The sequence below is a fragment of the Gigantopelta aegis genome, chromosome 9, assembly GCF_016097555.1.
Source record: "Gigantopelta aegis isolate Gae_Host chromosome 9, Gae_host_genome, whole genome shotgun sequence".
NCBI lineage: Eukaryota > Metazoa > Mollusca > Gastropoda > Neomphalida > Peltospiridae > Gigantopelta > Gigantopelta aegis.
In genome coordinates, this window is record NC_054707.1 from 16,775,508 (window position 1) to 16,803,464 (window position 27,957).

General features: G+C 36.6%; 1 protein-coding gene across 1 annotated transcript; it reads left to right on the forward strand.

Moving 5' to 3' along the window:
• Positions 1–214: 214 nt before the first annotated feature.
• On the forward strand, positions 215–27,893 carry LOC121381475 (telomerase reverse transcriptase-like). The gene is made up of 20 exons (XM_041510794.1): positions 215–229; positions 2,534–2,644; positions 4,619–4,715; positions 5,564–5,601; positions 6,593–6,721; positions 8,081–8,137; positions 8,764–8,867; positions 9,928–10,021; positions 10,574–10,753; positions 12,324–12,398; positions 16,856–17,063; positions 18,649–18,750; positions 19,507–19,587; positions 20,091–20,160; positions 20,672–20,714; positions 22,885–23,014; positions 23,921–23,985; positions 25,100–25,149; positions 25,957–26,062; positions 26,875–27,893. The coding sequence occupies exons 1-20, from the start codon at positions 215–217 to the stop codon at positions 26,962–26,964; spliced, it is 1,845 nt and encodes a 614-aa protein (XP_041366728.1). The 3' UTR covers positions 26,965–27,893.
• Positions 27,894–27,957: the final 64 nt, after the last annotated feature.

Here is a 27,957-nt window from a genome sequence, read left to right on the forward strand (position 1 = left end):
CAAATATTACGATAACTCGGTGTTAACAACCTCTTTTTTTTCTGTCCCCCATTTTTAAATAAACATTGAAATCAAGCATTTGTTTTAGTACCCTGATCAGAACTAGCACAAGATTCTGTCTTATGAAATATTTGTTGTTTAATCCTTAATACATATAGATTTAAAGACATTAATTTTATCTGGAAAATTTGACAAGTTTTGTCTTGGTCAGGCTATGACAGGGATAAAGGTAAGTACTGTAATTCCTCTAATAAATGCCGGTCCTCAAATAAGCACTGGATCTGTAACACTTTGCAACAAAATAAACGCCGGGCCTCTAATATACGCCGGGCCTTCAATAAATGCTGGGTAAGACAGCTGAAAACTGATTACTCCCTGGCATAAATTAGGCACTTTACGTGGACAAATAATATTAATTTGTTTATTGTTTTGTTTTTTAAAGTTTGAAATTAAAATTTAAAACTAAATATATTTGTAAGTTTGTATTTTTTAGCTAATTGTTTTTTTTTGGCTAAAATAAAGGCTGGGTCTCCAATAAGCGCCAGTCTCCAATCATTTTAAAATGAATAAGCGCCCGGGTGCTTATTCGAGGAAATACGGTACATGTAAGCTTGGTGTATTGGATGGTATGTGATGTGAATTTTATTGTTATGTGTATAACCAATACCGTTTGTGATGTGTTCACAGAATGAGGGTTTCTAAATGACACTGGGAATAACAGACCTTTGGGTGTAAAGACCACACTGTTTCCTAAACTATGTACTTTATTATTTTAATTCCTCACTTTTCTGACATTTTATATTTAGTATGGTATTAAAATAGTAACTGAAAAGTCCAGTTATTTAAAACATATTGGTAAGCACTTTAAAAAAAAAAAAAAAGCTTTTGTCGCAGTTTTCTGATTTAAGAAAAAAAGATCAGTCGTCATGCTTTGTTGTGAGTAATTGCTCCAGCTCGTGAGTACTCACACAAAATGATTTTTACGTGGCTGAACCACTGCTCGCCTTGTAACACGCTGCTATCACTAATCTATTTTACTCAAAATTACTGTGAAATTAACATGTAGTCAAACTGGTATACCAAAAGCTGTGGTATGTACTATCCTGTCTATGGGATGGTGCATATAAAAGAACCTTTGCTGCTAATCGAAATGAGTAGCCCATGAACTGGCGACAGCGGGTTTCCTCTCTCAATATCTGTGTGGTCCTTAACGATATGTCTGAAGCCATATAATCATAAAGAAAATATGTTGAGTGTGTCGTTAAATAAAACATTTCGTTCCTTCCTTTTAACACGTAGAGCAAAATTTTGCTTACTTACATAGTTTCAGAAGAGTAGTTTATTAGTCATCATCAGTTTTCATGCCACAAGCACTGAAAGGTCTTCTCTGACATCATTAAATATTGTGTCCTCTTTGTTCTATTAAATCCAGAAGTAGGGGATGGGATGTAGCCCAGTGGTAATGCATTTGCTTGATGCATGGTCGGTCTGGGATTGATCCCTGTCCGTGGGCCCATTGGGCTATTTCTCGCTCCAGCCAGTGCACCACGACTGGTATATCAAAGGCTAAGTATGTGCTATCATGTCTGTGGGATGGTGCATATAAAAAATCCCTTGCTGCTAATTGGAAGAGTAGTCCATGAAGTGGCGACAGCGGGTTTCCTTTCTCAATATATGTGTGGTCCTTAACCACATGTCCGACGCCATATAATCGTAAATAAAATGTGTTGAGTGTGTCATTAAATAAAATAAAAAATTCCTTCCTTTTAACACGGAGAACAAAATTTTGCTCACTTACATAATTTCAGAAGAGTAGTTTATTAGTCATCATCAGTTTTCATGCCACAAGCACTGAAAGGTCTTCTCTGACATCATTAAATATTGTGTCCTCTTTGTTCTATTAAATCCAGAAGTAGGGGATGGGATGTAGCCCAGTGGTAATGCATTTGCTTGATGCACTGTCGGTCTGGGATCAATCCCTGTCGGTGGACCCATTGGGCTATTTCTCGTTCCAGCTAGTGCTCCACAACTTGTGTAACAAAGGCCGTGGTATGTACTATCCTGTCTGTGGGATGGTGCATATAAAAGATCCCTTGCTGCTAATCGGAAAGAGTAGCCCATGAAGTGGCGACAGCAGGTTTCCTCTCTCAATATCTGTATGTGGTCCTTAACCATATGTCCGACACCATATAATTGTAAATAAAATGTGTTGAGTGCATCATTTAATCAAACATTTCCTTTCTTTCTTCCAGAAGTACTGTACAATAGGTCTTAACACATTTCTTTTCAACATCACCTGTCCTCAAACTAATGCATATTCCCCTATTGGTAGTAGTCTGGTCCGAACATCCCAAGAGCCAATGGCATGGACTAAAAAAGTCTTCTACCCGTTCTGGATGTTGTAACATTAAGTGTTTAAGTACATTATAATAATACATGTAAATTGAATAGCAAATTTGCCTGTAATTGTATAAGTGAATAATCTTAATTTGAACTTTGTGTAGATTTATTGCATTTGTGTTTATTTCTTCAGGTGAAACCTTGCAAATGGCTACCGTTTGAAGTAGGACAGTCGGCGAAAGTTCAAAAACTGGCACAGCTGATTTGGTGGCTGTTCAACAACTTCATCATGGCACTTCTTAAGGTATAGAGATATCAGGGCTTCTAGAATTTTTATAAAATCCACTAGCCATTGGATCAGTGATTTTAAAAATTTAGTAGCCATGATTAAAAATTCACTAGCCCTACTTTACTAAAAGTTTACTAAATAATAGTAATAATCAGATATGTCACCTAAAGAGGGAGATATAGCTTAAACGCACTAACATTGGGGGATTGGGTTTGGGGCAGGATATTCATATTTAAAAATAGACTTAACTGAAACATTTGACCAAAAAAGTTCACTAGCCATCGGGCATTATGATAATAGTTATTTACTAGCCCAACATTGAATATCACTAGCCATGGGAGTGGGGCTACCATAATCTAGAAGCCCAGGATGTCTACATGTATTTAATCTTAATAGAATAATTTTTGTGAAGGCATGTATATGTAAAGAAAGAAATGTTTTATTTAACGACGCACTCAACACATTTTATTTTCGGTTATATGGCATCGGACATATAGTTACGGACCACTCCGATATAGAGAGAGGAAACCTGCTGTATCCACTTCATGGGCTACTCTTTTCGATTAGCAGCAAGGGATCTTTTATATGCACCATTCCACAGACAGGATAGTACATACCACAACCTTTGCTACACCAGTTGTGGAGTATTGGCTGGAACGAGAAATAGCCCAATAGGTCCACCAACGGGGATTGATCCTAGACCGACCGCGCATCAAGCAACACATGTATATGTATTTACATACATGTAGAGTAGTTATTGCTTTGAATGACTAGATGTTCTTCTGAATCTTGTTTGCATGATCATAAGATTTTGAACCAGTTATAAACCAGGAACCAATTTCACAAAACATCGTATGTAAATATAAATTTGTAGTTGGAAAAACAGTTCCTATAATTACAGACAATACAAATAATTGAGTTTGAAATATATATAAATCTCCTTTGATTGGTCTTCCATAATGACATAAGTTTCTGTATGAATTTCTTTTCATACATTTACAAGAAGAAAAAAAATGGCAGACCAAACAAACACATTGCTTTGAGGTTTTTTATGTAAATAAAAAGCACTTGAGAAACAAAACATTTACAAAATAAGGACAGTTAAACTGAGAGTAAATGTGGATAAACAAAATTCACCAGTGAAAACACATCTAAAATAAACCCTAGACACAAGATGGCTTAGATAAAATGTGGAGCAAAGAAGAAATAAAGTTTAAAAGTTTGTTTCATTTAACCACACCACTAGAGCACATTGATTTATTAATCATCGGCTAATGGATGTCAAAAAAGAAGAAATATGTCTGGACTGTAGCAGTGAAGGAGAAAGAAGGAATTACTGATAATGTGACCAGAACAGGGCTTCTATAACACAGTGGAAGATTTTAGACTTTTTATTAGTTGTTGGGATGTTTGAGCCAGGCCATAGGTAAAAAAACATTTGTTTTGTTTAACGACACCACTAGAGCATATTGATTAATTATAATATGGTAATTCTGACTCATAGTCATCAGAGGAAACCCGTTACATTTTTTACTAATGCAGCAAGGGATCTTTTATATGCACCTTCCCACAGAGTATTCATGAAAAGAGAAAACAATTCGGGTGTTTTTCCAAATGTATGCAGGTTTAAATGCTAACTGTAAATGTAAACTTACAGGGCTGGGTTTACCAAACCAGTTTTTGACTCATGTGTACAGTAACTACATATATTTACAATGCTTAAAGAGAAAAACAGGCTTTGTGAAATGTTTTGTGAAATTGACTTCTGAATACGGTAATAGTCACTGGAACATTTTAATACATAACTCTATTAAATATATTTCTGCATCTAAACCAATAAAGATTAAATGCTACTGAAATGAAAGACAACTTTTTCTGAGAAAAATATGTGTGTGTTATCTTCTGAAAAAAGTTGATAAATAGACAGTGTTACGTGAAACACGTAGACTTACCCTTGAATAAAGATATGCTGTCCTGTTTAATTCTCAGGCGTACTTTTACATCACTGACACTACACTGTATCGAAATCGTCTGTTCTACTACCGCAAGAAGATTTGGCATCAGCTTCACACAAGAGCTTTTCAAGGTTAGTTTAAAGAAGTGTCTTTAACATGTATGTAAGAACCTATGCACAAATGTAGTCACACACTTTAACTAAATCTCATCAAAACGCTTCACTCAGGTATACATGTCTTGTTGGCTGTAAACACATGACCCAGTGACAGCAAAACATTATTAACCGAGTTAATAATGTTAAATATCAAATAGGATTATGACATGGATATTATGGGTAAGTTATAGGATAAATAGAGGTTATTGCCAGAGTATTTTTCGGTATTGTCATTATCATTATCATATATTAGTAATAAAAATTGTATTATGCGAGCCTCTGGTGAGCATAATACATTATTTTAATTCATTATATATGATATTGATGATACCGAAACACACAAGGGTAATAATCTCTTTATCATATAATCTCAGGCTTAATACAACATGGTTTTGTAAACTGTATATGCAACTTTAATTCCAGTCAGCCATTACTCTATGTTCAAATGATGTAAGACTGTGACACAGTGTCTTTTTTTAATAGAAATAATGACAAACTCGAATGACACATTTTTGATATCCTTACATAAAAATAACTAGTGCTTAATGTCTTTGTTTTCTAAATGCTGGACTGCTTTCAGTGTAAAGTTGCTATTAAAATGTTTTCATTTGATGACTATGAATGCATACGTCAGTTATGGAGTGTCACTGTAGTACGTTTGTTTAAATGTCAATAAATGTAGTGCCGTGACCTTGATTAATTTATATCTAATTTGCAAAGTTATCAAATTCTGAAAGTACGTGATCTGAAAAATGTCACATACTTTGATTACACTGGATATGCTAGCTCTTATATAATAAATATTGTTATCTGATTTTTTCCAGATCTGATCCAGAAAAAAATGCTTCAAACAGTGTCAGAGGTAACTAACAAGAAAAAATTAAAGTAATATAAATAGAAATAGAAATGTTTGCAATGTGTGTTTAAATTTCATTTCACTTCCACTGATTTTCATGCATAAATCCAATTAAGGTTCAAGCACGCTGTCCTGGGCACACCTCTCGGCTATCTGGGCTGTCTGTCCAGGACAGTGGATTTATTTGTTAGTTGGTTAGTTAGAGAGAGAGATAAGAGGGTGTAGTGGTCTTACACCTACACATTGAGTCGTTAAAACTTACCCTGAGTGGAAGCGGGTACCGAGCTGTGAACCTAGTACCTACCAGCCTTATGTCCGATGACTTAACCACGACACCACCGAGGCCAGTTTAAATTAATACTTTTTGACATTATTATAAAATAAGTGTTAAAATACCTAAGACTAATTTCCATCTGCCCCGTATTCCATGAGGTCTGTCTTTTTTCTTAACTCTTGACAGTATCTTTATCTTTTAACTTCTTTTCCCCATATGTTTCATCATCCCAGTCCTTGTTTCTCAGAAGGAATGTGATTGCAATGGTGGGGATGTAGTTCAGTGTTAGAATGCCCGCCTGAGGTACAAGGGGTCATAAGATCAATTGCTTATGGTGGACCCATCATGATTGGTACATCAATGGCTGGGGGGGGTTTTGTTCTCTGTGAAAAAAATACATATGGTGAAAACTCAAAACCGGACCCTCTGTAAACAATAATTCCCTCAAAACTGAATGTTTTTCACGGCCCCATTCTGTACAGAAGAGAATCTCTCTAAACCATATACCTCTTAAAACTCGACCTTTTCTCTTGGTCCCTAGGGTGTCTTGAATAAACGATCCCTTGAAGCTATTCAACAGGAGAAGCCCATATTATGACAGTGGGTTATCTCTCACTATCAAGATCAATTTTATGAAACAAATAATAGTATGTTAGATGCCAAATAAAAAAATTCGTTTTCTAAAACCCCAGCTGCATAAAAACTCTCACTTGTTATTTGTAGACCAGAGTGATGGAGCTGCTGAAAACTGAGTCTTCTCTGGGCGTGTCTTACCTGAGATTTCTACCGAAGTCTGGGTCACTGCGACCTATTATCAACCTGGGACGACGACCTTTGTGTGGCACCAGGAAGGTGGAAAATACCGTATACTATAATTAGAACATGCAGTAGAATCTTGTTGGGTCGAACTCGGAAGGGTTGAATGCACTGCAACGCTCGAACCAAAAACAAAGTCCCGAGTTATACTTAAACGATATTGACCGAATGGTTAGGTTGAACTACCCGATGGGTCGAACATGTTCTCGAGCACCGACGGGGTTCGAACCAATGGGATTCCAACTGTATATTGTAGTTACATTATATTTTATTGAGTATACTTTGTCAATTATTTATTGAAATCATGTAATCAGCTAGCTGCCAAGGTTAATCCATTTAAAAATTAAGCCAGCAACTAAAATTAATTTCTTGATGTTGACCTTCAGTAGCTAGTACATGTATATGATTGCAAGATAAAAGATTTTCTAAAAAAAAAAAAATTAAGATTGATGAAATATATGCCTGTCTTAGATTTGTGTAGTTTTTGCCCTATGTTACTGTCTCCTGACTCTTTTTATTCCACTATCAGTCGAATACAAGTTTGTTTTGTTTAACGACACCACTAGAGCACATTCATTTATTAATCATCAGCTATTGGATGTCAAACATTTTTAATTTTGACATATAGTCTAGAGAGAAAACCCACTATATTTTTTTCATTAGTAGCAAGAGATCTTTTATATGTACCATCCCACATACAGGACAGCACATACCATAGCTTTTGATATACCAGTCATGGTGGACTGTCTGGAACAAGAAATAGTTCAATGTACCCACCGACGGGGATTGTTTTCGAAATGTGTGATGAATACTTCATCTGGAATTTTGTTTTTTCATTCTTACATCTATGGGGTGAGACGTAAGCCCAGTGGTAAAGCGCACACTTGATGTGCGGTCGGTTTAAGATCGATCCCCATTGGTGGGCCCATTGGGCTATTTCTCGTTCCAGCCAGTGCACCACAACTGGTATATCAAAGGCCGTGGTATGTGCTATCCTGTCTGAGATGGTGCATATAAAAGATCTCTTGCTACTAATGGAAAAATGTCCTGGAATTCCTCTCTATGTGTCAAAATGACCATATGTTTGACATCCGATAGCCAATGATTAATAAATCAATGTGCTCTAGTGGTGTCGTTAAACAAAACAAACTTTTCCTCTCTATGACTATGTCAAAATTACCATGTTTCACATTTAATAGCTGCTGATTAATAAATCCATGTGCTCTAGTGGTGTTGTTAAACAAACCAAACTTATATCTATTTCCTATCTGATACATTATTGCCGATACAGGCCAGACTTAAGCCACGTGCAGTTTACAAACTCTCTATAAACAAATAAATTAAATTAATTTGAATTGGACTTGGTCATGCCATATTCTTGTTCACTGTTTGCAGACACTGTCGATCAACCAGCAGCTGATGACATTGCTGCACGTACTCAAGTTCCACGTGGTAGGTGAATTGAAAACATTTACAAATCCATTGCTTTGCACCAGTGTTTTACAAACAGCGCAGATTCTGTTTGTGTCGTTTTGATCTTGATATTAATTTTAATGCCTCAGTCAATTCTACATGTATCTTCAATCTGAAACTCAAAAGAGTTTTAAGAAGTAAAGTAATTATCCAAAATCTGAGCCAAACCATTTAAAGGAACAGACCCTAGTTTTTAAACACTTAAGGTATATTTTTCATCTAGATCCTAGTTTCAACCCGTAAAAATGGACGCTAAGTTAATTTACAAACCTGTAACAAATTTGGATACAACAGAGTGAAACACAATTCTGTGACTTTGAAATACCCTTTAAAATAGACTAAAACGCGACCCCATAACCGTTACTTGTCAAACGCACGTAATTTTTAAAAATATGAAAAATGCATTTTGTGGTATTATAAACACTGAGATAATCAGTAACACTTTGGCTGTATGGAAATGAATAATCTAAACAATAAAATATAAGTAATGTTTGATTTCAGTGATCATAAATGACTCTAATAAATGAAAAATATGCCTTGGTGTTTAAAAACTGGGATCCGTCCCTTTAACATGAGAAATAGATGTTTGTTTGATTTTCCCACAGAACGCCGATCCGAGCATTGTGGGATCCTCACTGTTTGGCCTAGATGACACATACAAGGCATGGGTAAAGTTTATAGCCCACAGGAGCTTGAACAATGATCACCGGTGAGTTATTTATTAGTTTATTTTGTCGAACAACTCCACTAGAACACATTGATTTTCTTAATCATCTGTTAAATACTGAGATATAGTAATTTCATTTTTAATTAATTTTATGCTTATATCCAGTGAAGGTTCAAACACACTGTCCTGGGCACACACACCTCGGCTATCTGGGCTGTCTGTCCAGGGCAGTTGTTAGTTGTTAGTGGTTAGAAATGGAAATGTTTGCAAGGTGTGTTTAAATTTCATTTCACTTCAACTTATTTCCATGTTTATTTCCAATTAAGGCTTAAGCACGCTGTCCTGGGCACACACCTCAGCTATCTGGGCTGTCTGTCCAGGGCAGTCGTTAGTGAGAGAGAAGAGGGTGTAGTGGTCTTACACCTACCCATTGAGTCATTAAAACTTGCTTTGGGTGGGAGCCGGTACCAGGCTGCGAACCTGGTATCTATCAGCCTCATGTCCGATGGCTTAACCATGACACCACCAAGGCCGACATTTAGTCTTGTAGAAAACCCGCTACATTTTTCATATTCCCGTATTGGTCTCTGTAAACTGTTTACTCAACTCTTTGTAAAGAGGGGTGGGACATAGCCCAGTGGTAAAGCGTTCGCTTCATGCGCATTCGGTCTAGGATTGATCCCCCTCGGTGGACCCATTGGGCTATTTCTGGTTCCAGCCAGTGCTCCACAACTGGTGTAACAAAGACTGTGGTATGTTTTATCCTGTCTGTGGGATGGTGCATATAAAAGACTCCTTACTGCTAATCGAAAAGAGTAGCCCATGAAGTGGTGACAACGGGTTTCCTCTCTCAATATCTGTGTGGTCCTTAACCATATGTCTGACCCAATATACCCATAAATAAAATGTGTTGAGTGCGTTATTAAATAAAATATTTCCTTCCTTCCATCCTCTTTGTAAAGGTTATATGTTGAATAGTCCACTTTTATTTGTGTGATCAGTGTACTTTTTCAATACTTGTGTTTTCCTAGTCTTTTAGGTCTCAATGCAGTGGGGTTTTTTGTATATAAATTTATATACCGTAGTGACTTTCTATCTGTAGGTTATTGTACTTTGTGAAGACTGACATTGCTGGATGTTTTGACACTATCAGGCAAGAAAAACTCTACAGTATTGTTAGTGACATTCTCAAAAAGGTTAGTATAAATAGTTTTTGTTAATTATCGGCATTTATAGTACATCAGAACTGTTATGTAGATGATAAAACTTCTACATATATCATTATTACTTTAAATTTTAATTAAAGTTTTTTTCTTCAAATTTTTATTTATTAATTTTGCAATAACAAGGTACATGTATTACAAAATGTTTTCAATAATTATGGGAGAAAATTTAATAAAGTGGATCTTATATAATGATAAAAAACCCAAACCATTACATATTGATTATTATTAAATAGCTGATAGATATTGACATAAGTTTAAGATAATTTTGTTTCTCAAAACTTGCAATTAAAAAATCCCCACCAGTGCCCCACAACTGGTATGTACTATCCTGTCTTTGGGAAGGTTCATTTAAAAGATGTCTTGCTCCTAATGGAAAAATGTAGTGGGTTTTCTGTAACACTTCATGTCAAAAATTACCAAATGTTTGACATCCAGTAACCTATGATTAATATCTCAATGTGCTCTAGTGGTGTCATTACACAAAAGAAACTTTAACTTTCTTTTATGCATATATGTATATAGAACATAACAGAAGAGTATGTGACCAGGAGATTTGCCAGTGTGGTTGTAGCTGGAGGCCGGTTGAAGAGAACGTTCCATAGAGACTCCAACACGCTGTTCACATATCAACCAGACTTCTTTGTCTTCAACAAGAAACGCATGTTGGCAGACAATCTTCGAAATATCATCCTGGTGGATCAGGTTTGTAGAAAATAACTTCACCTTTATATTACCGTATTTTCCCGTGTATTATGCGCACTTTTTTCCCAGAAAATGCAGATTGAAAATGGGGGTGCGCACTATACATAGCAATAAAAAAAATATCTTTTAAAAATTTCCAGCGATCACCCATGAAAAATCGCCGATCGGTAGTTTACGGTACTTTACAGGTTATTGACAGTGTTCATTACAACGAAACGCAAAACCCTCTTAAAAATCGCTTTTCACTTGTGATGGTTGTAATAAATGCAAAATAAATCTACAAAAGTATCCATACCTCGCCAAAAAGTGCACAAAAATGACAAAACTTGACCGTAAATATTTTTAATTTCCATGAGATTTAATTCGGCCATTTCCGGCAAACCGGAAATATACCACACTATTATAAATTTAGAAATCTCGCGCATTCACGTTAGCCACGAGAACGAAATGTAAATGCTATAATTTTATATTTTATTAGTCATTTACAGTGTATGGGGTATTTAACTTTGTTTTGATTTACAAGTCTGTGACATGTAAGTACGCAAGTATTAGCCTTTGTTTAATGTGACATGTAGGTCTATGTACTCAAATACCTAACTTAAGTTTTGTTTCTTGGTTTCTTGAATATACCGCTTCTTTCGCTTTTTGTTAATTTTGGTGACGGGGGTAAAGCAGTACATCTTGCATTCACTGTCGATTTTGTGGTTTAAAAAAACGGTGCGCATTATATTGTGGTTCATGTTTATTTTCTTGGAATAAACGTTCAAAGTGGGGGGTGCGCATTATACACCGGTGTGCATAATACATGGGAAAATACGGTATATGAATATAGAGAAGTTCATTTAAAACTTTTCACAAACTAAGTCAGTATTTAAAATTATTTTCACAAACTAAGTCAGTATTTAAAACAGACAGGATAACACATACCACAGCCTTTGATACACCAGTTGTGGTGCACTGGCTGGAGTGAAAAATAGCCCAATGAGCCCAGACCGACCGCACATCAAGCGAACACTTTAGCACTGGGCTACAGCTCGCCCCTCCTTTCTATGGGATGGTGCATATAAAAGATCCCTTACTGCTAATCGAAAAGAATAGCCCATGAAGTGACAAGAGCAGGTTTCCTCCCTCAGTATCTGTGTGGTCCTTAACCATATGTCCGACGCCATATAACCGTAAATAAAATGTGTTGAGTGCATTGTTAAATAAAACATTTCCAGTCTCTACCCATCGACCAAACAAGCTGCAAAGAATCTACAGCAGCTGAGTGATTCTACCTGAACAACTACAACAACACTCTAAAAGAAACTGTACGGTACCAAAAGTGATCTACAGAGGACAGTATCATTCATAGTCACAACTGGCCTCAACGTGTAGTCGTCAAGTGAACGAAAAGAAGAAGAATATCCACTGATAATAAAAACATGAGTTTATTCCATTATTAGTAATGGTGTAGGAAAGTGCATATAAAAGTAATGTTGTTAAACAAAACAAACTTTTAACATGTTTAAACTTCTTTGGAGTGGAATAAAATGATTAAATGATCCTGATGTAATGTCGATATTTACAGGTTGTGAATCAACACGATACTGTTGACAGTTTGCTGAAGACTCTTCAAGCTCACCTTTTCAACAACATCATTAAGGTTAGTATCAGTGTTATGAACTGATCTTAAACTTTAGACTACTGGATTAATTTTTGACAAAAACTACGTTTAGTGGGTACAAGTCTATAATTTTTACTCACATATATTCACTTAAATGTTTTATAAATGCATAAAATAAATTTCGTATTTGAATCGGTAAGTATTATTTTCTTGTTTTTTTCTTCTAATTTTTATGATATTTTAGATCATTTGATGTTGATTAAAATTTTTGGCCAGCTGTCCAGTATTTATGTCCATTATTTCCAGTAACAGTGGTTTTCTGACCAGAATTTGAAGAAAAAAAACAACCTTTGATTAATATCCCAATATTTGGTGATTTTAGTTGTTGGTAAAATGATCAAATTTATTATCAAATTAGCTGTCACAATCAGCTATAAATTGTTGTCAAGCGAAAATACTTGCCGAAAACCACTTTTTCAACTCAAAATTCCAAGGTATAATCCATTGAAAAACACAAAATCTAAATAAATAGGGAGCTAACTTGTCTTCCATTTCTTGTTACTAAATCGTTTCGGGTGAGTGTCGTGTGCAAATTAGCGGGAAATATGAATTGCGGAATGCACTGTATACAGTGTACCGTATGTCAACTGGCTAACGTTGGGTGAGATATCTCGCCCGCAATAGTCAGAAGGTTAATGTAGGACAATAATTAAAAAGAACAATAATTAAAAAGGACTCTTCAAGCTCACCTTTTCAACATCATTAAGGTTAGTATCAGTTTTATGAACTGATCTTAATTTAGGACAATAAATAAAAAAGAAAATTAATGAAATCTGTTAATATACAATAGTTTACTAAGATGTTTCAAGCTCACCGTTTCAACAAGTTCATTAAAGGGACAGTCCTGAGTTTACAACCATTGTAAAAATGTTTCGACCAACAGAGCCTTAACATACATGACATAACATACAAATTAAATAGATCTTCTTATTTAGAATATCAGTGTCTGTATTTACAAGGTGTTTGTTGTTGTCCTAATGCTTGTAGTAGCCCAAACCAAATTTTACCTTCCAATAATTTCATACGTACGAAAAAATATATATCACGAATTAAAGTAAAAACTGAGTGCTACAAACGTTAGTATACAACCGCAAACACATTCGATATACAGACACTGGTGTTTTAATCAAGAAAATATATTTAGTATGAAATAGTAGTCGCTAACAAGGCTCTGTTATCGCAAACATCTTACAATGGCTGAAAACTCAAGAATGTCCCTTGAAGGTTAGTATCAATATTATGAACTAATCTAAGACAATAATTGTAGAAAATTAATTAAAATGTTTGCTATAATATTTAAAGACTTCAAGGGGCAAGATGTAAGCCAGTGGTAAAACGTTCGCTTAATGCGCGGTCGATCTGGGATCGATCCCCGTCGGTGGGTCCATTGGGCTATTTCTTTCTCCAGCCAGTGCATCATGATTGGTATATCAAAGGCCGTGGTAAGTGTTATCCTGTCTGTGGAATGGTGCATATAAAAGATCCCTTTCTGCTAATCGAAAAGAGTACTCCATGAAGTGGCGACAGCGGGTTTCCTCTCAATATCTGTGTGGTCCTTAACCATATGTCCGATGCCATATAACTGTAAATAAAGTGTGTTTAGTGTCGTTAAATAAATACATTTCCTTCCTTAAAGACTTTGGTGGCAGGAATATAATACTTAGCTGATGTCCTTGGGTTATAGGATCAAACCTTCTTAACAGAACAACTGAGTCCCCCCTGAGTTTAGCCTTGAATGTGTTTATAATATTGTTTGTGTAAACTTTATCAATAGATGTGTGGTGTAGGAAAGCCAAGTTTCATTGATAAATAGCTAAATGAAGTAGCCACAACATGATGTCATTTTGCTAAATGACGTCATTTGGTAAGCGACATCATTTGTTAAGCGACGTCATTTTCCTGATCTTTAATCCGTGTATTTTCATGCCTTGTTTAGTTATTGTGGATGTCATACTGTGCGATTGTTTTTCATTGATGTGCAGTGTAATAAATAAAATACTAAACGAGTTCCCGTGTGAGACCGTTTATATCACAACTTGTGTGTTTTTAATTGTACATTACTTGCTTTCGTTTGTGATGTACAATTAAAAATACACTTGTTTAGTATTCTCTATGTCACAATTACCAAAAATGTTTAACATCCAATAGCAGATGATTAATTAATCAGTGTGCTTTAGTGGTGTCATTAAAAAAACACCCCAAAACCTTTAACTTTTACATTCCTTTTCAATTTCACCATATATCACTTTAATACAGGGATTCTAGATTATGGTAGTCCCCCTCCCATGGCTAGTGATATTCAATGTTGGGCTAGTAAATAACTACTATTACCATGCCAGACAGGGCTTCTAGATTATGGTAGCCCCACTCCCATGGCTAGTGATATTCAATGTTGGGCTAGTAAATAACTACTATTGCCATGCCAGACAGGGCTTCTAGATTATGGTAGTCCCACTCCCATGGCTAGTGATATTCAATGTTGGGATAGTAAATAACTACTATTGCCATGCCAGACAGGGCTTCTAGATTATGGTAGCCCCACTCCCATGGCTAGTGATATTCAATGTTGGGCTAGTAAATAACTACTATTGCCATGCCAGACAGGGCTTCTAGATTATGGTAGCCCCACTCCCATGGCTAGTGATATTCAGTGTTGAGCTAGTAAATAACTACTATTGCCATGCCAGACAGGGCTTCTAGATTATGGTAGCCCCACTCCCATGGCTAGTGATATTCAGTGTTGGGCTAGTAAATAACTACTATTGCCATGCCAGACAGGGCTTCTAGATTATGGTAGCCCCACTCCCATGGCTAGAGATATTCAATGTTGGGCTAGTAAATAACTACTATTGCCAAGCCAGACAGGGCTTCTAGATTATGGTAGTCCCACTCCCATGGCTAGTGATATTCAATGTTGGGCTAGTAAATAACTACTATTGCCATGCCAGACAGGGCTTCTAGATTATGGTAGCCCCACTCCCATGGCTAGTGATATTCATTGTTGGGCTAGTAAATAACTACTATTGCCATGCCAGACAGGGCTTCTAGATTATGGTAGCCCCACTCCCATGGCTAGTGATATTCATTGTTGGGCTAGTAAATAACTACTATCGCCATGCCAGACAGGGCTTCTTGATTATGGTAGCCCCACTCCCATGGCTAGTGATATTCATTGTTGGGCTAGTAAATAACTACTATCGCCATGCCAGACAGGGCTTCTAGATTATGGTAGCCCCACTCCCATGGCTAGTGATATTCAATGTTGGGCTAGTAAATAACTACTGTTGCCATGCCAGACAGGGCTTCTCGATTACGGTAGCCCCACTCCCATGGCTAGTGATATTCATTGTTGGGCTAGTAAATAACTACTGTTGCCATGCCAGACAGGGCTTCTAGATTACGGTAGCCCCACTCCCATGGCTAGTGATATTCAATGTTGGGCTAGTAAATAACTACTGTTGCCATGCCAGACAGGACTTCTAGATTACGGTAGCCCCACTCCCATGGCTAGTGATATTCAATGTTGGGCTAGTAAATAACTACTGTTGCCATGCCAGACAGGGCTTCTAGATTACGGTAGCCCCACTCCCATGGCTAGTGATATTCAATGTTGGGCTAGTAAATAACTACTGTTGCCATGCCAGACAGGGCTTCTAGATTACGGTAGCCCCACTCCCATGGCTAGTGATATTCAATGTTGGGCTAGTAAATAACTACTGTTGCCATGCCAGACAGGGCTTCTAGATTACGGTAGCCCCACTCCCATGGCTAGTGATATTCAATGTTGGGCTAGTAAATAACTACTGTTGCCACGCTCGATGGCTAATGAAAAAAGTTGTCAATTTAATGCTGCATTTAAGTCTATTTTGTAAATATGAATATTCTGCCCCCACCCCCACTTAGTGCTTTTAAGCTCTATCTCCCTCTTTGGGTGACATATGTCCGATTATTACTATTAGTAAAATTGTATTTACTTAAAGTAAAGTAGGGCTAGTGAATGTTTAAGAGTGGCTAGTAAATTTTTAAAATCACTGATCCCATGGCTAGTGGATTTTATAAAAATTCCAGAAGTCCTGTTTAATATAAACTCTGTTTGTATTTTTGGGGCGGGATGTAGCCCAGTGGTACAGCGCTCGCTCAATGCGCGGTCGGTGTGGGATCAATCCCCGTCGGTGGGCCCATTAGGCTTTTTCTCTTTCCAGCCAGTGCACCACAACTGGTATATCAACGGCCGTGGTATGTGCTATTCTGTCTATGGGATGGTGCATATAACAGATCCCTTGCTGCTAATCGAAAAGAGTAGCCCATGAAGTGGCGACAGCGGGTTTCCTCTCTCAATATATGTGTGGTCCGTAACCATATGTCTGATGCCATATAACCGTAAATAAAATGTGTTGAGTGCATCGTTAAATACATTTTTTTTTTTGTGTTTACAGGTTGGAAGAAGATTCTACTTACAGCGTGTTGGCATCAGCCAGGGTTCCATCCTGTCCACCATGTTGTGTAACCTCTATTACGGACACAAGGAGAGATGGACAATGGACGTGGCTGAGGATGAACTGTTGCTGAGGATGGTGGATGACTTCCTGTTCGTAACGCCTTACAAAGATAAAGCTGAACAATTCCTTGAAGACATGTTGAAAGGTATTTGATTTTTTTTTTTTCATACATTAGCTTAATCTCTGAACAAGTTCATAGCCCTTCTGTTTTCATGAACTGGTCCGAGTATGCTATCAGCCAATCAAATGGATATAACAGGGTTCATAGCAGTTTTTAAATTCCTTGAAAATCTTTGAATTTGAAAAAACCCTTTTTTTTAGGTCTTTGAAAGTCTTTGAATTGTAATAAAAGTGTTTAAAAGTGTTTAAGTTCTCACAAATTATCATCAAAGCAATGCTGATATTTTTAACAGCTGCATGCACTTGATATTTTCCAGTTACAAGGTTTAACCTGTCATGATACATGTAAAAAACACACTTCTTTTTGTTTGCCATGGACAGCAATGTAAACGAACTGATTTGGTATTTTTATCGCATTCTATTGTCTTTGACTGCTGTGTAAAAGTCTTTGAAATCTTTGAAAATGGTAGGTAAAAGTATTTGAAAGTTTTTGAGGCTATGAACCCTGTATAATCTATCATTGTGTCTAGAACTTAAGTTGTGTGACTTCCTTTTGTTCCTTTCGCCTTCATTATTTTGGTTTGAACACAATTTGTGGTCAAAGTCATGCATTGTATTTATGTGCCGATATCAGTGCCAGTGGCTGGATCTGCAATTTGTTTTCTTTTCAACCATAAGATGCAAAGGAAAAAGAAGGAAGTTACAGTCACGTGACCGGAACAGGAAGGGGTGCACAGTAGAAGAATTTTAGGCCATCCCATTGGCTGTTGGGATGTTTGGACCAGACTACTAACCGTAGGGGAATATGCACTAGTTCTGAGGACAGCTGATGTATTTATAAAAGAGAAACACTCCAAGTTTTCTCCATTTTTGCTATTTATTTTAGGTAAAATTTTCTTCATTCATACTTGACAAAAATAGGAGACCCATGACACAGTGGAAGTTTTTAACCACTGGTTGGCTTTTGGACTGGTCCATAGGAAAGTTGGGGTGGAATGCAGTAATGTTGAGAGGTCATGAAAACAGCAATCTTGTAAATAAAGTAAAACCTGTGTTAAGCAGCCACATAGATATGGGTCAAATTTTACTTTATTACCCCAGCAATGACTGCTAATGGCAATTTTTTTTTTCCTACTATTAACATATTTAATGTTGGTTTAGTATAACACCACTAGCCGTAAAATGTGTTGAGATATCATTAAAGAGACAGACCCTAGTTTTTAAACACTACGGCTAATTTTTCACTATTAAAGTCGTTTTTGATAATTTAAATTAGAGGTACTTACATTTTATTATTTAGAATACTAATTTTCGTACATCTGTAGTAGTTCTGGTCATCCAGGTTTCTGCAATATCCCAAAATTCATGTTTCTTAATTCTAAAAACACACGTTTGTTTGAGAAGTTATGGTTATCAAGACAAGCTCACATTAGTTTTAGACGGTATTTCCCTGATTAAAGATCACAGACTTTAGCTTCTCTCTGTTATAACCGTATCCAAATGTATGTTGCAGGTGTGTAGATTAACTAAACTTAGTGTCCATTTTTACGGGCTGAAACTAGGGTCTGTGCGTTTAAATATTCCTTTTGTTTCCTGCACTTTTTTCTCAGGAAACGAAGAGTACAACTGTAAGACCAATGTCAGTAAAGTTCTCACCAACTTTCCTGTGAGTGACTTCAAGGATGGAATGATTCCGTGTATCTCACGGACAGGTATTTCTTGTCCAGAGATTTTTTAAAACTGATTCAGTGTGAAATGACCATTAGACAAGTAAGTGATTCAACAAAATTGGCAAAACTGAAATTATGACATCAGTCGTCATTAAACATGAATTATTTTTCTACTTCTTCTTCTGCGTTCAATCTTTTTACGGCCGTCATGTCGGTAATCCGGATGTGGCGATGAAGTTTGCCGTCTTCCGGAGGTCGTTGACAGGTCCCCAGTGTTTGGTGTTGAGGGATGTGTCTTCCGAAACATGAGTTATGACATCAGGGCCCATGCTTATAAACCTTAAAGTCTAGACTTTAATAAAGTCCAGACTTTAATGTAATGCTATTTGAATGGCGTTGCCATGACGTTAAAGTCTAGACTTTATTCAAGTCTAGACTTTAAGGTTTATATGCACGGGGCCAGATGCCCATACTCGGCGTATTTAGAATTGGTCTAGCCCTAGGACTAAACAGATTTATCTAGTGCTGTGTAAAAGCTGGCTAATTCAGTCCAGTGAGAAAGGAATAATAAATTTGGTTATACAATCGAAAGTTGATGGGTTGGTGCAAATTGATTATAACCGATGATCGATGATAAAATTAAAAGCGATTTCCAACACTAACAGTAACAGTGATACGATGTATAATGTTCCATGGACACTACACATAACACAGTGATATTGTGAATTTGGCATGCTGGTTGTTACCAGTATTTTGTAGATAGTTGCATTCTAATTGTTTGTCATTGTTTTTTTTCAGAGCCATTGCCGTGGTGTGGCTTGTTAATCAACACAAACACACTTGAAGTATCTGTGGACTATTCCAGATATGCAGGGCTGCGTAAGTTCAGAAATGTTGTTCTAGTTGTTAAAAGGTTTTCACTATTGTAAGCGTCAAACCAAAACTTTCAGTTTCATGTTATGACTGATAAAAAATAAACAGTCATAACAATTTGTCATTCTATAAAAGGGCACTGCAAAAGAAAGCGCTCGATCTAGATGTGAAAAAGGGTACTGCCAATATTTGGATATAGAAAACGATATATATATATATATATATATATATATATATATATGTATTTGGCCATTTGACATGTAACATGGTTACTAGCTACTAACTCCTTGTTCACAAGAGTTTCTTTGCATAGATAAAACAGGAACATACAGGGCTTTATTGTGCCCGACTTTATTTCAAGTACATGTTTTAAATTAAATGTATTTGAAGTTTACATATCATAGCTGGCCATCAGTGTTTGTGTTTATTTGGCTGATCCATTGCAGGATGTATGGGTACTTTCGATTGGTTGCTGTCTATAATGTAAACTGTGTTTTTGTTTTACTCAGGTATCTCAGATACAATGACCTTTGACCTTGCTCACCAGCCAGGCCTGGCCATGAAAAACAAACTACTCCAGTAAGTCAATCTGTGTTTATTTTATTTTTTTTATCTTGAGGGCAGAAATAAAAATATTTGTGACAAATTACCGGGAATACTTCCTCCATTTATAAACTTATGTTCCCATGTATACAAAAGTTATAATATTTCAAATTTTACAATTAAGTCAAGAACTAAATTTCTCTTGTCCTTTGTCATGAATAAACATAAAGCATGGGTGTCAAAGTCCATGGCAATAAAGATACAATATATCAGTATTCTTTAATTTCAAGTTTTATTTTATTTTGTGATTTTACCATCTTTTTCTTGATAGTCTGTATACAGATGGGGAAAAATCCAAAATCCATTCTACATGTATTATATAAAATGCATTGTCATTCTTTGTTCTGAACATTTTTGCTTGTTATTTTATGCATGCCAATATTGTTTTAAGGTGCTGATATTGAACATACAGCTGTGTTTCAAATGAAGTTAAAATCCAAACAAAAAAATTCTTACATAGTATTTTAAATTTAAAACTTTTTTGTAGGTCTCTCAGACCAAAATGTCATGGGATCTTTTTTGATTCACAAGTGAGTAGATTTGTCCTTATACCCGCTATTTTTAACCACATTATAATATCAAACATTTGTCTGCTGTGGTTATTTTCCTCAGCTAATATATTTAACGACACTTCAGCAACCTGGCTACTTGGTGTCTTAATGATCTACAGAGTTCAAGGAAAATTACTGCTGTTAAATGATTTAAATGGTGAGGGGATAATTACTGCATGATTTACATGGTGAGAGGATAATTACTGCTGTTAAATGATTTACATAGTGAGAGGATAATTACTGCTGTTAAATGATTTACATGGTGAGGGGATAATTACTGCTATTAAATGATTTACATGGTGAGGGGATAATTACTGCTGTTAAATGATTTACATGGTGAGGGGATAATTACTGCTGTTAAATGATTTACATGGTGAGAGGATAATTACTGCATGATTTACATGGTGAGAGGATAATTACTGCTGTTAAATGATTTACATGGTGAGGGGATAATTACTGCATGATTTACATGGTGAGAGGATAATTACTGCTGTTAAATGATTTACATGGTGAGAGGATAATTACTGCATGATTTACATGGTGAGAGGATAATTACTGCTGTTAAATGATTTACATGGTGAGAGGATAATTACTGCTGTTAAATGATTTACATGGTGAGAGGATAATTACTGCATGATTTACATGGTGAGAGGATAATTACTGCTGTTAAATGATTTACATGGTGAGGGGATAATTACTGCTATTAAATGATTTACATGGTGAGGGGATAATTACTGCTGTTAAATGATTTACATGGTGAGAGGATAATTACTGCTGTTAAATGATTTACATGGTGAGAGGATAATTACTGCTGTTAAATGATTTACATGGTGAGGGGATAATTACTGCTGTTAAATGATTTACATGGTGAGGGGATAATTAATGCTGTTAAATGATTTACATGGTGAGAGGATAATTACTGCTGTTAAATGATTTACATGGTGAGAGGATAATTACTGCTATTAAATGATTTACATGGTGAGAGGAAAAGTACTGCCATCGCATAGGCTTCTTTCGAATATGCACTTCTCCTCACCCGGGACAGCACATAACACAGCCTTTGATATATCAGCCATGGGACACTTACAAGGCTTGAAATTCATTCTGTTGAATAGCAAGCAATCTCTGTTTCCGACTAATAGTTTATTATCCACATGGTTAAACATAAACAAGTTAATAATAATCATACTAAGTACACATGTAATAACAAGTGTAATGAGGTAATTTTGGGAAGCGACGTCATAACACGACGTTACTTCTCCAGTCCTTGTAGCTCAGATTGTGCATTTGAAATATGACGTCATTTCGTCATCTCCTTCTAGTTGTGGCTGAAACATTTTGAGTTGGGTCTTGTTATTCATAAAGAAAACAACTAATAATATGGACAATAAAGAAATTATTACACTCGCGTGTGAGTCGTACTGATTTTACGAAATCCGTGTCGGGATTCATGGAGCCCCAAGGATTGATTTTCTTGAGATTCATGTCAGAAAACCATCTACAAAAGGACGAGTACCAGAAATATTTTCTTGTTAAATGATTTTTATAATTTTAGTATAATTATTATAAAATTCACTGCATTTTATTTTCGTACCGTGACGTCACTCCTTCTCTCAGCTGATATATATTACGTCATTAAAAGCAATTCATGCATCGTTACATATTACGTGACGTCAGGTACTACCTTTGCTCAGAGAATGACATAATCAACAGGTACCTATGGCCGTCTACCTCCTAAACAATGAAACCATTTGACCAATGAAAAGGGTGCATTACAGTCATGGGGACATGTGCTAGACGGTTTTTGTAATCTAGAAGCAAATATTAGAAACTGAGACTGCTTGAATTGATATGTATATACTTTATTCTATTTTTTAAATATTTATTTTTACGATAACTGGGAGTACACCCCACACCTACGGTATGCTACTTAGCAAACCTAAATCAAGAATAAGTTGTAAAATTTTGTGGTCTCAATTACTGGCTTTAACTTTTTTAAATTCAACTTGGAGGAACATTTTACTAATGAAGACCAAAACGTTGGTCAGCATATTAAGTGTATTTCTGTTTGGGTTACAATAAATTATGATGCTCATTACAAAAGAGATGGAATATTTAAAACAGACAGGTCTTGTTGCTATGGTTTCAGATAAACAGTCAACAGATTATCATCGTCAACATCTACAAGTTGATGCTACTGATGGCTCACAAGTTCCACGCCTACATGATGCACTTCCCTGCATCTCGACGTGCGTCCAGCAATGTACAGTTCTTCCATGGTACAAAACTAGTATAATGCAGATCTTTTGTGCTCACGTTTTTAGTCCCCTACTGGTCCAACAAGAGGGAACTCTAGGTTTTATCTCCATCTGTCTCACCGTTTGTCCCACATTTTATTTTCCAGGCCATTTTTCGCAATGCCTCAAGATATGGAGCTGACATTTTGTGTATAGTTTACAGATCAACTTTGACTTCCATGGGAAGTAGCCCATTTTTAATGGAGTTATGTCCCTTGAACTTAGGAGATATGAAAATTTGTTGGGTCCGGTAGGGGATATGTATTGCTTTGGCAGTATTCTCAGAATACTTGTTATTTTAGACATCGAGTTTCATCTCTAGATTTTATACAAAGATTTATTTGTGTCCATTAATAACAGAACTGCATATTCTTTAATTTGGGAAGAAGAGGTGTGCCATAATGGCTTGCTTTAGAAGGAGTGGATCCCCCTCTCCCCCCTAAACTTCTAATTGAAAAAGATGACTTGTGAGACAGGTTATATGACTTCTGCAGGGTTGACAGATTGGAAATTTGCATAACTAGGCCCATTTTCAAAATATAATAAAACACTGCATCATTTATTAATTTAAAAATTATGAGTTAAAAAGGAAAGAAAATGGCTGCAGTTGCTGCTTTGCTCTAGATTTTAGATAGCATTTTAAACTATAAAATTTGTGTATGACAGGCTGTGGTATGTACTATCCTGTCTGTGGGATGGTGCATTTAAAAGATCCCTTGCTACTAATGGAAAATTGTAGCAGGTTTCCTCTTAGACTATATTGACATTACCAAATGTTTAATATCCAATAAGTGATTATTAATAAATCAATATGCTCTAGTGGTGTTTTTAAACAAAACAAACTTTTTTAAAATGTGTATAAACTTACGTGTTTATTTTGTATTTCAGACATGATACTGACACTGTCTTCACACCTTTATTCCCAGTCTACTGAAAAAACCTGTAGTAACCCGGTGAGCTTTTGTGACTTATGGTTTATTACATGTTATATAGAACACAGCCTTTTATATGCCAGACTCTGTGGTGTTGTGATTAAGCCATGGCTGGAAGGTACTGAGTTCACAGCCAGGTACCGGCTCCCACCCAGAGCAAGTTTTAACGACTCAATGGTATAAGACCACTACACCGACCTTTCTCTTACTAACAACTAACCCACTGTCCAGGACAGAGCCCAGCTGAGGTATGTGCCCAGGACAGCGTGCTTGAACCTTAATTAGATATAAGCACAAAAATCAGTTGAAATGAATGAATGCCAGCCAAAATAGGAAAACCTGAAAGGATTTATATCCTATCCATCCCGCCTAAAAACATTCAAGGGCCCCTTTTTCTTCTTTTTATTATTATTTTTTAGTATGAGATACCCTTTTGACAAATTGGTCCATATGCACTTTTATCGTTAGACTCCCCTGCAAAATATTTCCAGCATTGCCCCTGTTGTGTGTCTCACATTGTGACTTTTATTTTTTTTATTCCACTGTCCCCTTTCTGTTCTCTCCACGGAATTCCATCACATTTCTTCCTTATCTGGCAACTCCTATCTTTCAACATCTCCCCATCACAGTTCTTGTCTCGCCAACTGTGACAGGTGCTTGTCTCTTGTAGCTATTTGTGACTTTGTGACTTCTAGTAAAAGCTTATAGTATTATGGATTGTAACATGAGAGCAACACATTTGTATTGGTGTACTACAATGAATTAAGTTGTGATGACTAGTAAATATGTTCTGTTTTCTATTACGTGGTCTCGTTGTATATATCCTTGTACAATAAATAATAAATGAAAAACACATGTGAAGTTTTGTGTATTTATACCACACTAAGTCAAACTAATATACGTTTTTTTATCATCACACACAGTATTTTGAACAAACGTACAATGAAACATGGACCAGAATATACTTCCTAGGCAAGAGATGGGGAGGGTATATACATGTACCTAGATGTCGAAATATTTTAACACAGGTTTTTCTCCATAAGCCCGTAACCATATGTCCGATGCCATATAACCGTAAATAAAATGTGTTGAGTGCCTCATTAAATAAAACATTTCCTTCCTTCTCCATTTGCAGAAAGGACAGAACAAAAAACTTTTTCCCCTGTCACTGGATGTAGTGAAATGGTAAGAACTTATTAAAAGCATTAATTAGAAAAATAAAGGTCTTGTGTGGAAATCCATTTGACACATTTCTTGCTCATATTTGAGTTCCAACGACCCCCCCCCCCCCCCCCCCCCCCATTCTGACAGCATTACCTGTCATCTTCATGCTGTTTGGGGCAGGATTTAGCTCAGTCAGTTGAGTGCTCAAGTCACCATGGTGGATCCATTCAACTTAGGCCCGTAGGCAGAAATGTATATGGGGTGAGTGTAATCTACGGCCCAAAGGCCCGGAGTTGCTAGGGGGGGTCCAGAGGCATGCCCCCCGAAATTTTTTTTAATCTAGAATGCAGGAGATACATTTTGAATTTGAAATGTTTCTTGGTCTCAAAATATCTCAAATATATTTTTTACACATGCACAGACAGACCTCGGCAGACCTCGGCAGACTATGTGTGTGTGGGGGGGTGGGGGTGGGGGTCCATATGGGCCTGCAACTGATTGGTTGTTTTTCTTGTTCCAATCAGTGCGACAAAATGGTCAAAGGTTGTGGTATGTGCTTTCCTGTCTGTGGGAAAGTGCATATAAAAAAATGCCTTGCTGCATTAGAAAAATGTAGCAGGTTTCCTCTTGACAACATGTCAGAATTACTAAATGTTTGATGTCAAACATTTGGAAATTCTTACAGTCATCGGAGGAAACCCGCTATATTTTTCCTAATGCAGAAATAGAGTCAAAAGCTGAAAAATCTCACAAACTGCTTGGTGGAAATAAAATATGTTTAAAAAAAAAATTATGTATATGTTACAGATGTTCTTTTTATTCTCTCAGGTTGACTCTAAAAGCATTCGTGTCAAAACTGAAGCAACATCACTCCATTTACAGGCTTCTCTTGGCCTCACTGCAAGATGTCAAGAGAGGCCTACACAAGAGTCTAGTAAGTAGTTCATTAGATAGTACTACATGTTGTAATGATGCAAACATTAAAAAACAAAAAACAAATGTAAAATACTCTGTAATCCAAGCAGATATTGTTTCATAAAATATTCAGCCTCAAGTCACTGACCACCATAGTATTTAAATAATCCAGTGGTCTGAAGTTACTTGTTACTAAATAGCAACAACTATGCATGTGGTACCTGTATTTGACTGCTTATATAACAGCAAAATGAGGCACTACTCTGGCTCAAGGGCAGATAACTTATACATTTTTTAGGGGTCAACCTAAACCAATTTGTTTTTTGCTTATTGGTACATATTAAAAATAAGTTGTGATTTAAAAAAAAAAAAAAAAATTGAAATAAATACTAAAGAATAAAGAAAGAAATGTTTTATTTAACGACGCACTCAACACATTTTGTTTACGGTTATATGGCGTCAGACATATGGTTACGGACCACACAGATTTTGAGAGGAAACCCGCAGTCGCCACTACATGGGCTACTCTTTCTGATTAGCAGCAAGGGATCTTTTATTTGCACTTCCCACAGGCAGGATAGTACAAACCATGGCCTTTGTTGAACCAGTTATGGATCACTGGTCGGTGCAGGTGGTTTACACCTACCCATTGAGCCTTGCGGAGCACTCACTCAGGGTTTGGAGTCGGTTTTTGGATTAAAAATCCCATGCCTCGACTGGGATCCGAACCCAGTACCTACCAGCCTGTAGACCGATGGCCTAACCATAATGCCACCAAGGCTGGTACTAAAGAATAAAGCCATAATATATATCTTTTTCTTCTTCTTGTAGAAACATACCATGAGACACATTTTGCACCAACTGACAACCAGTGAAGGTATACGTGAATTGAACCAGATCCTGTTAAAAGGTTGCAGATGATAAACGGCGGCATGGGACTTCCTTTATAGCAACAATCGGTGACACTAGGTCGCAGATGATAAACGGCGGCATGGGACTTCCTTTATAGCAACAATCGGTGACACTTGGTCGCAGATGATAAACGGCGGCATGGGACTTCCTTTATAGCAACAATCGGTGACACTAGGTCGCAGATGATAAACGGTGGCATGGGACTTCCTTGATAGCAACAATCGGTGACACTAGGTCGCAGATGATAAACGGTGGCATGGGACTTCCTTTATAGCAACAATCGGTGACACTAGGTCGCAGATGATAAACGGCGGCATGGGACTTCCTTTATAGCAACAATCGGTGACACTAGGTTGCAGATGATAAACGGTGGCATGGGACTTCCTTTATAGCAACAATCAATGACTATCATGTACAGCTTTAACAAGACATTACATGTGAACCCTCGATCAGTCCGAGTGCTGGGTACACAACTTTAAAATCGCGTGCACTGTTGTTCGATGATTTTAAATTGCAAATAATGTTACCTAATGTGCAGTACATCAGTGGTTAATTAGACAAAATATCTGTGAAAAATTCGTGTTTTTTTGTTAGTAAATTAAATCATTTACTTGTAATTTATTATTGGTATGTAGTTGAAGGTATATTGTCCAACATCCAATAGCCGATTAATAATTAGTCAGTGCTCTAGTGGTGTCGTTAAACAAAACAAACTTTTAACTTTAGTTGAAGGAATAATGCTTACATTTCAAAGCAAAGTTAATAAAACAATTTTGTTGGGAAGCTGTTGGTATGCAACTCTGATATAGCATCTTTAATAAAGTAGAAGCGGGACGCAGCCTAGTGGTACAGCGCTCGCTCGCTGCACGGTTGGTGTGGGATCGATCCCCGTCAGTGGACCCATTAGGCTATTTCTCGTTCCAGCCAGTGCACTATGACTGGTATATCAAAGGCTGTGGTATGTACATCCCTGTCTGTGGGATGGTGCTTATAAAAGATCCG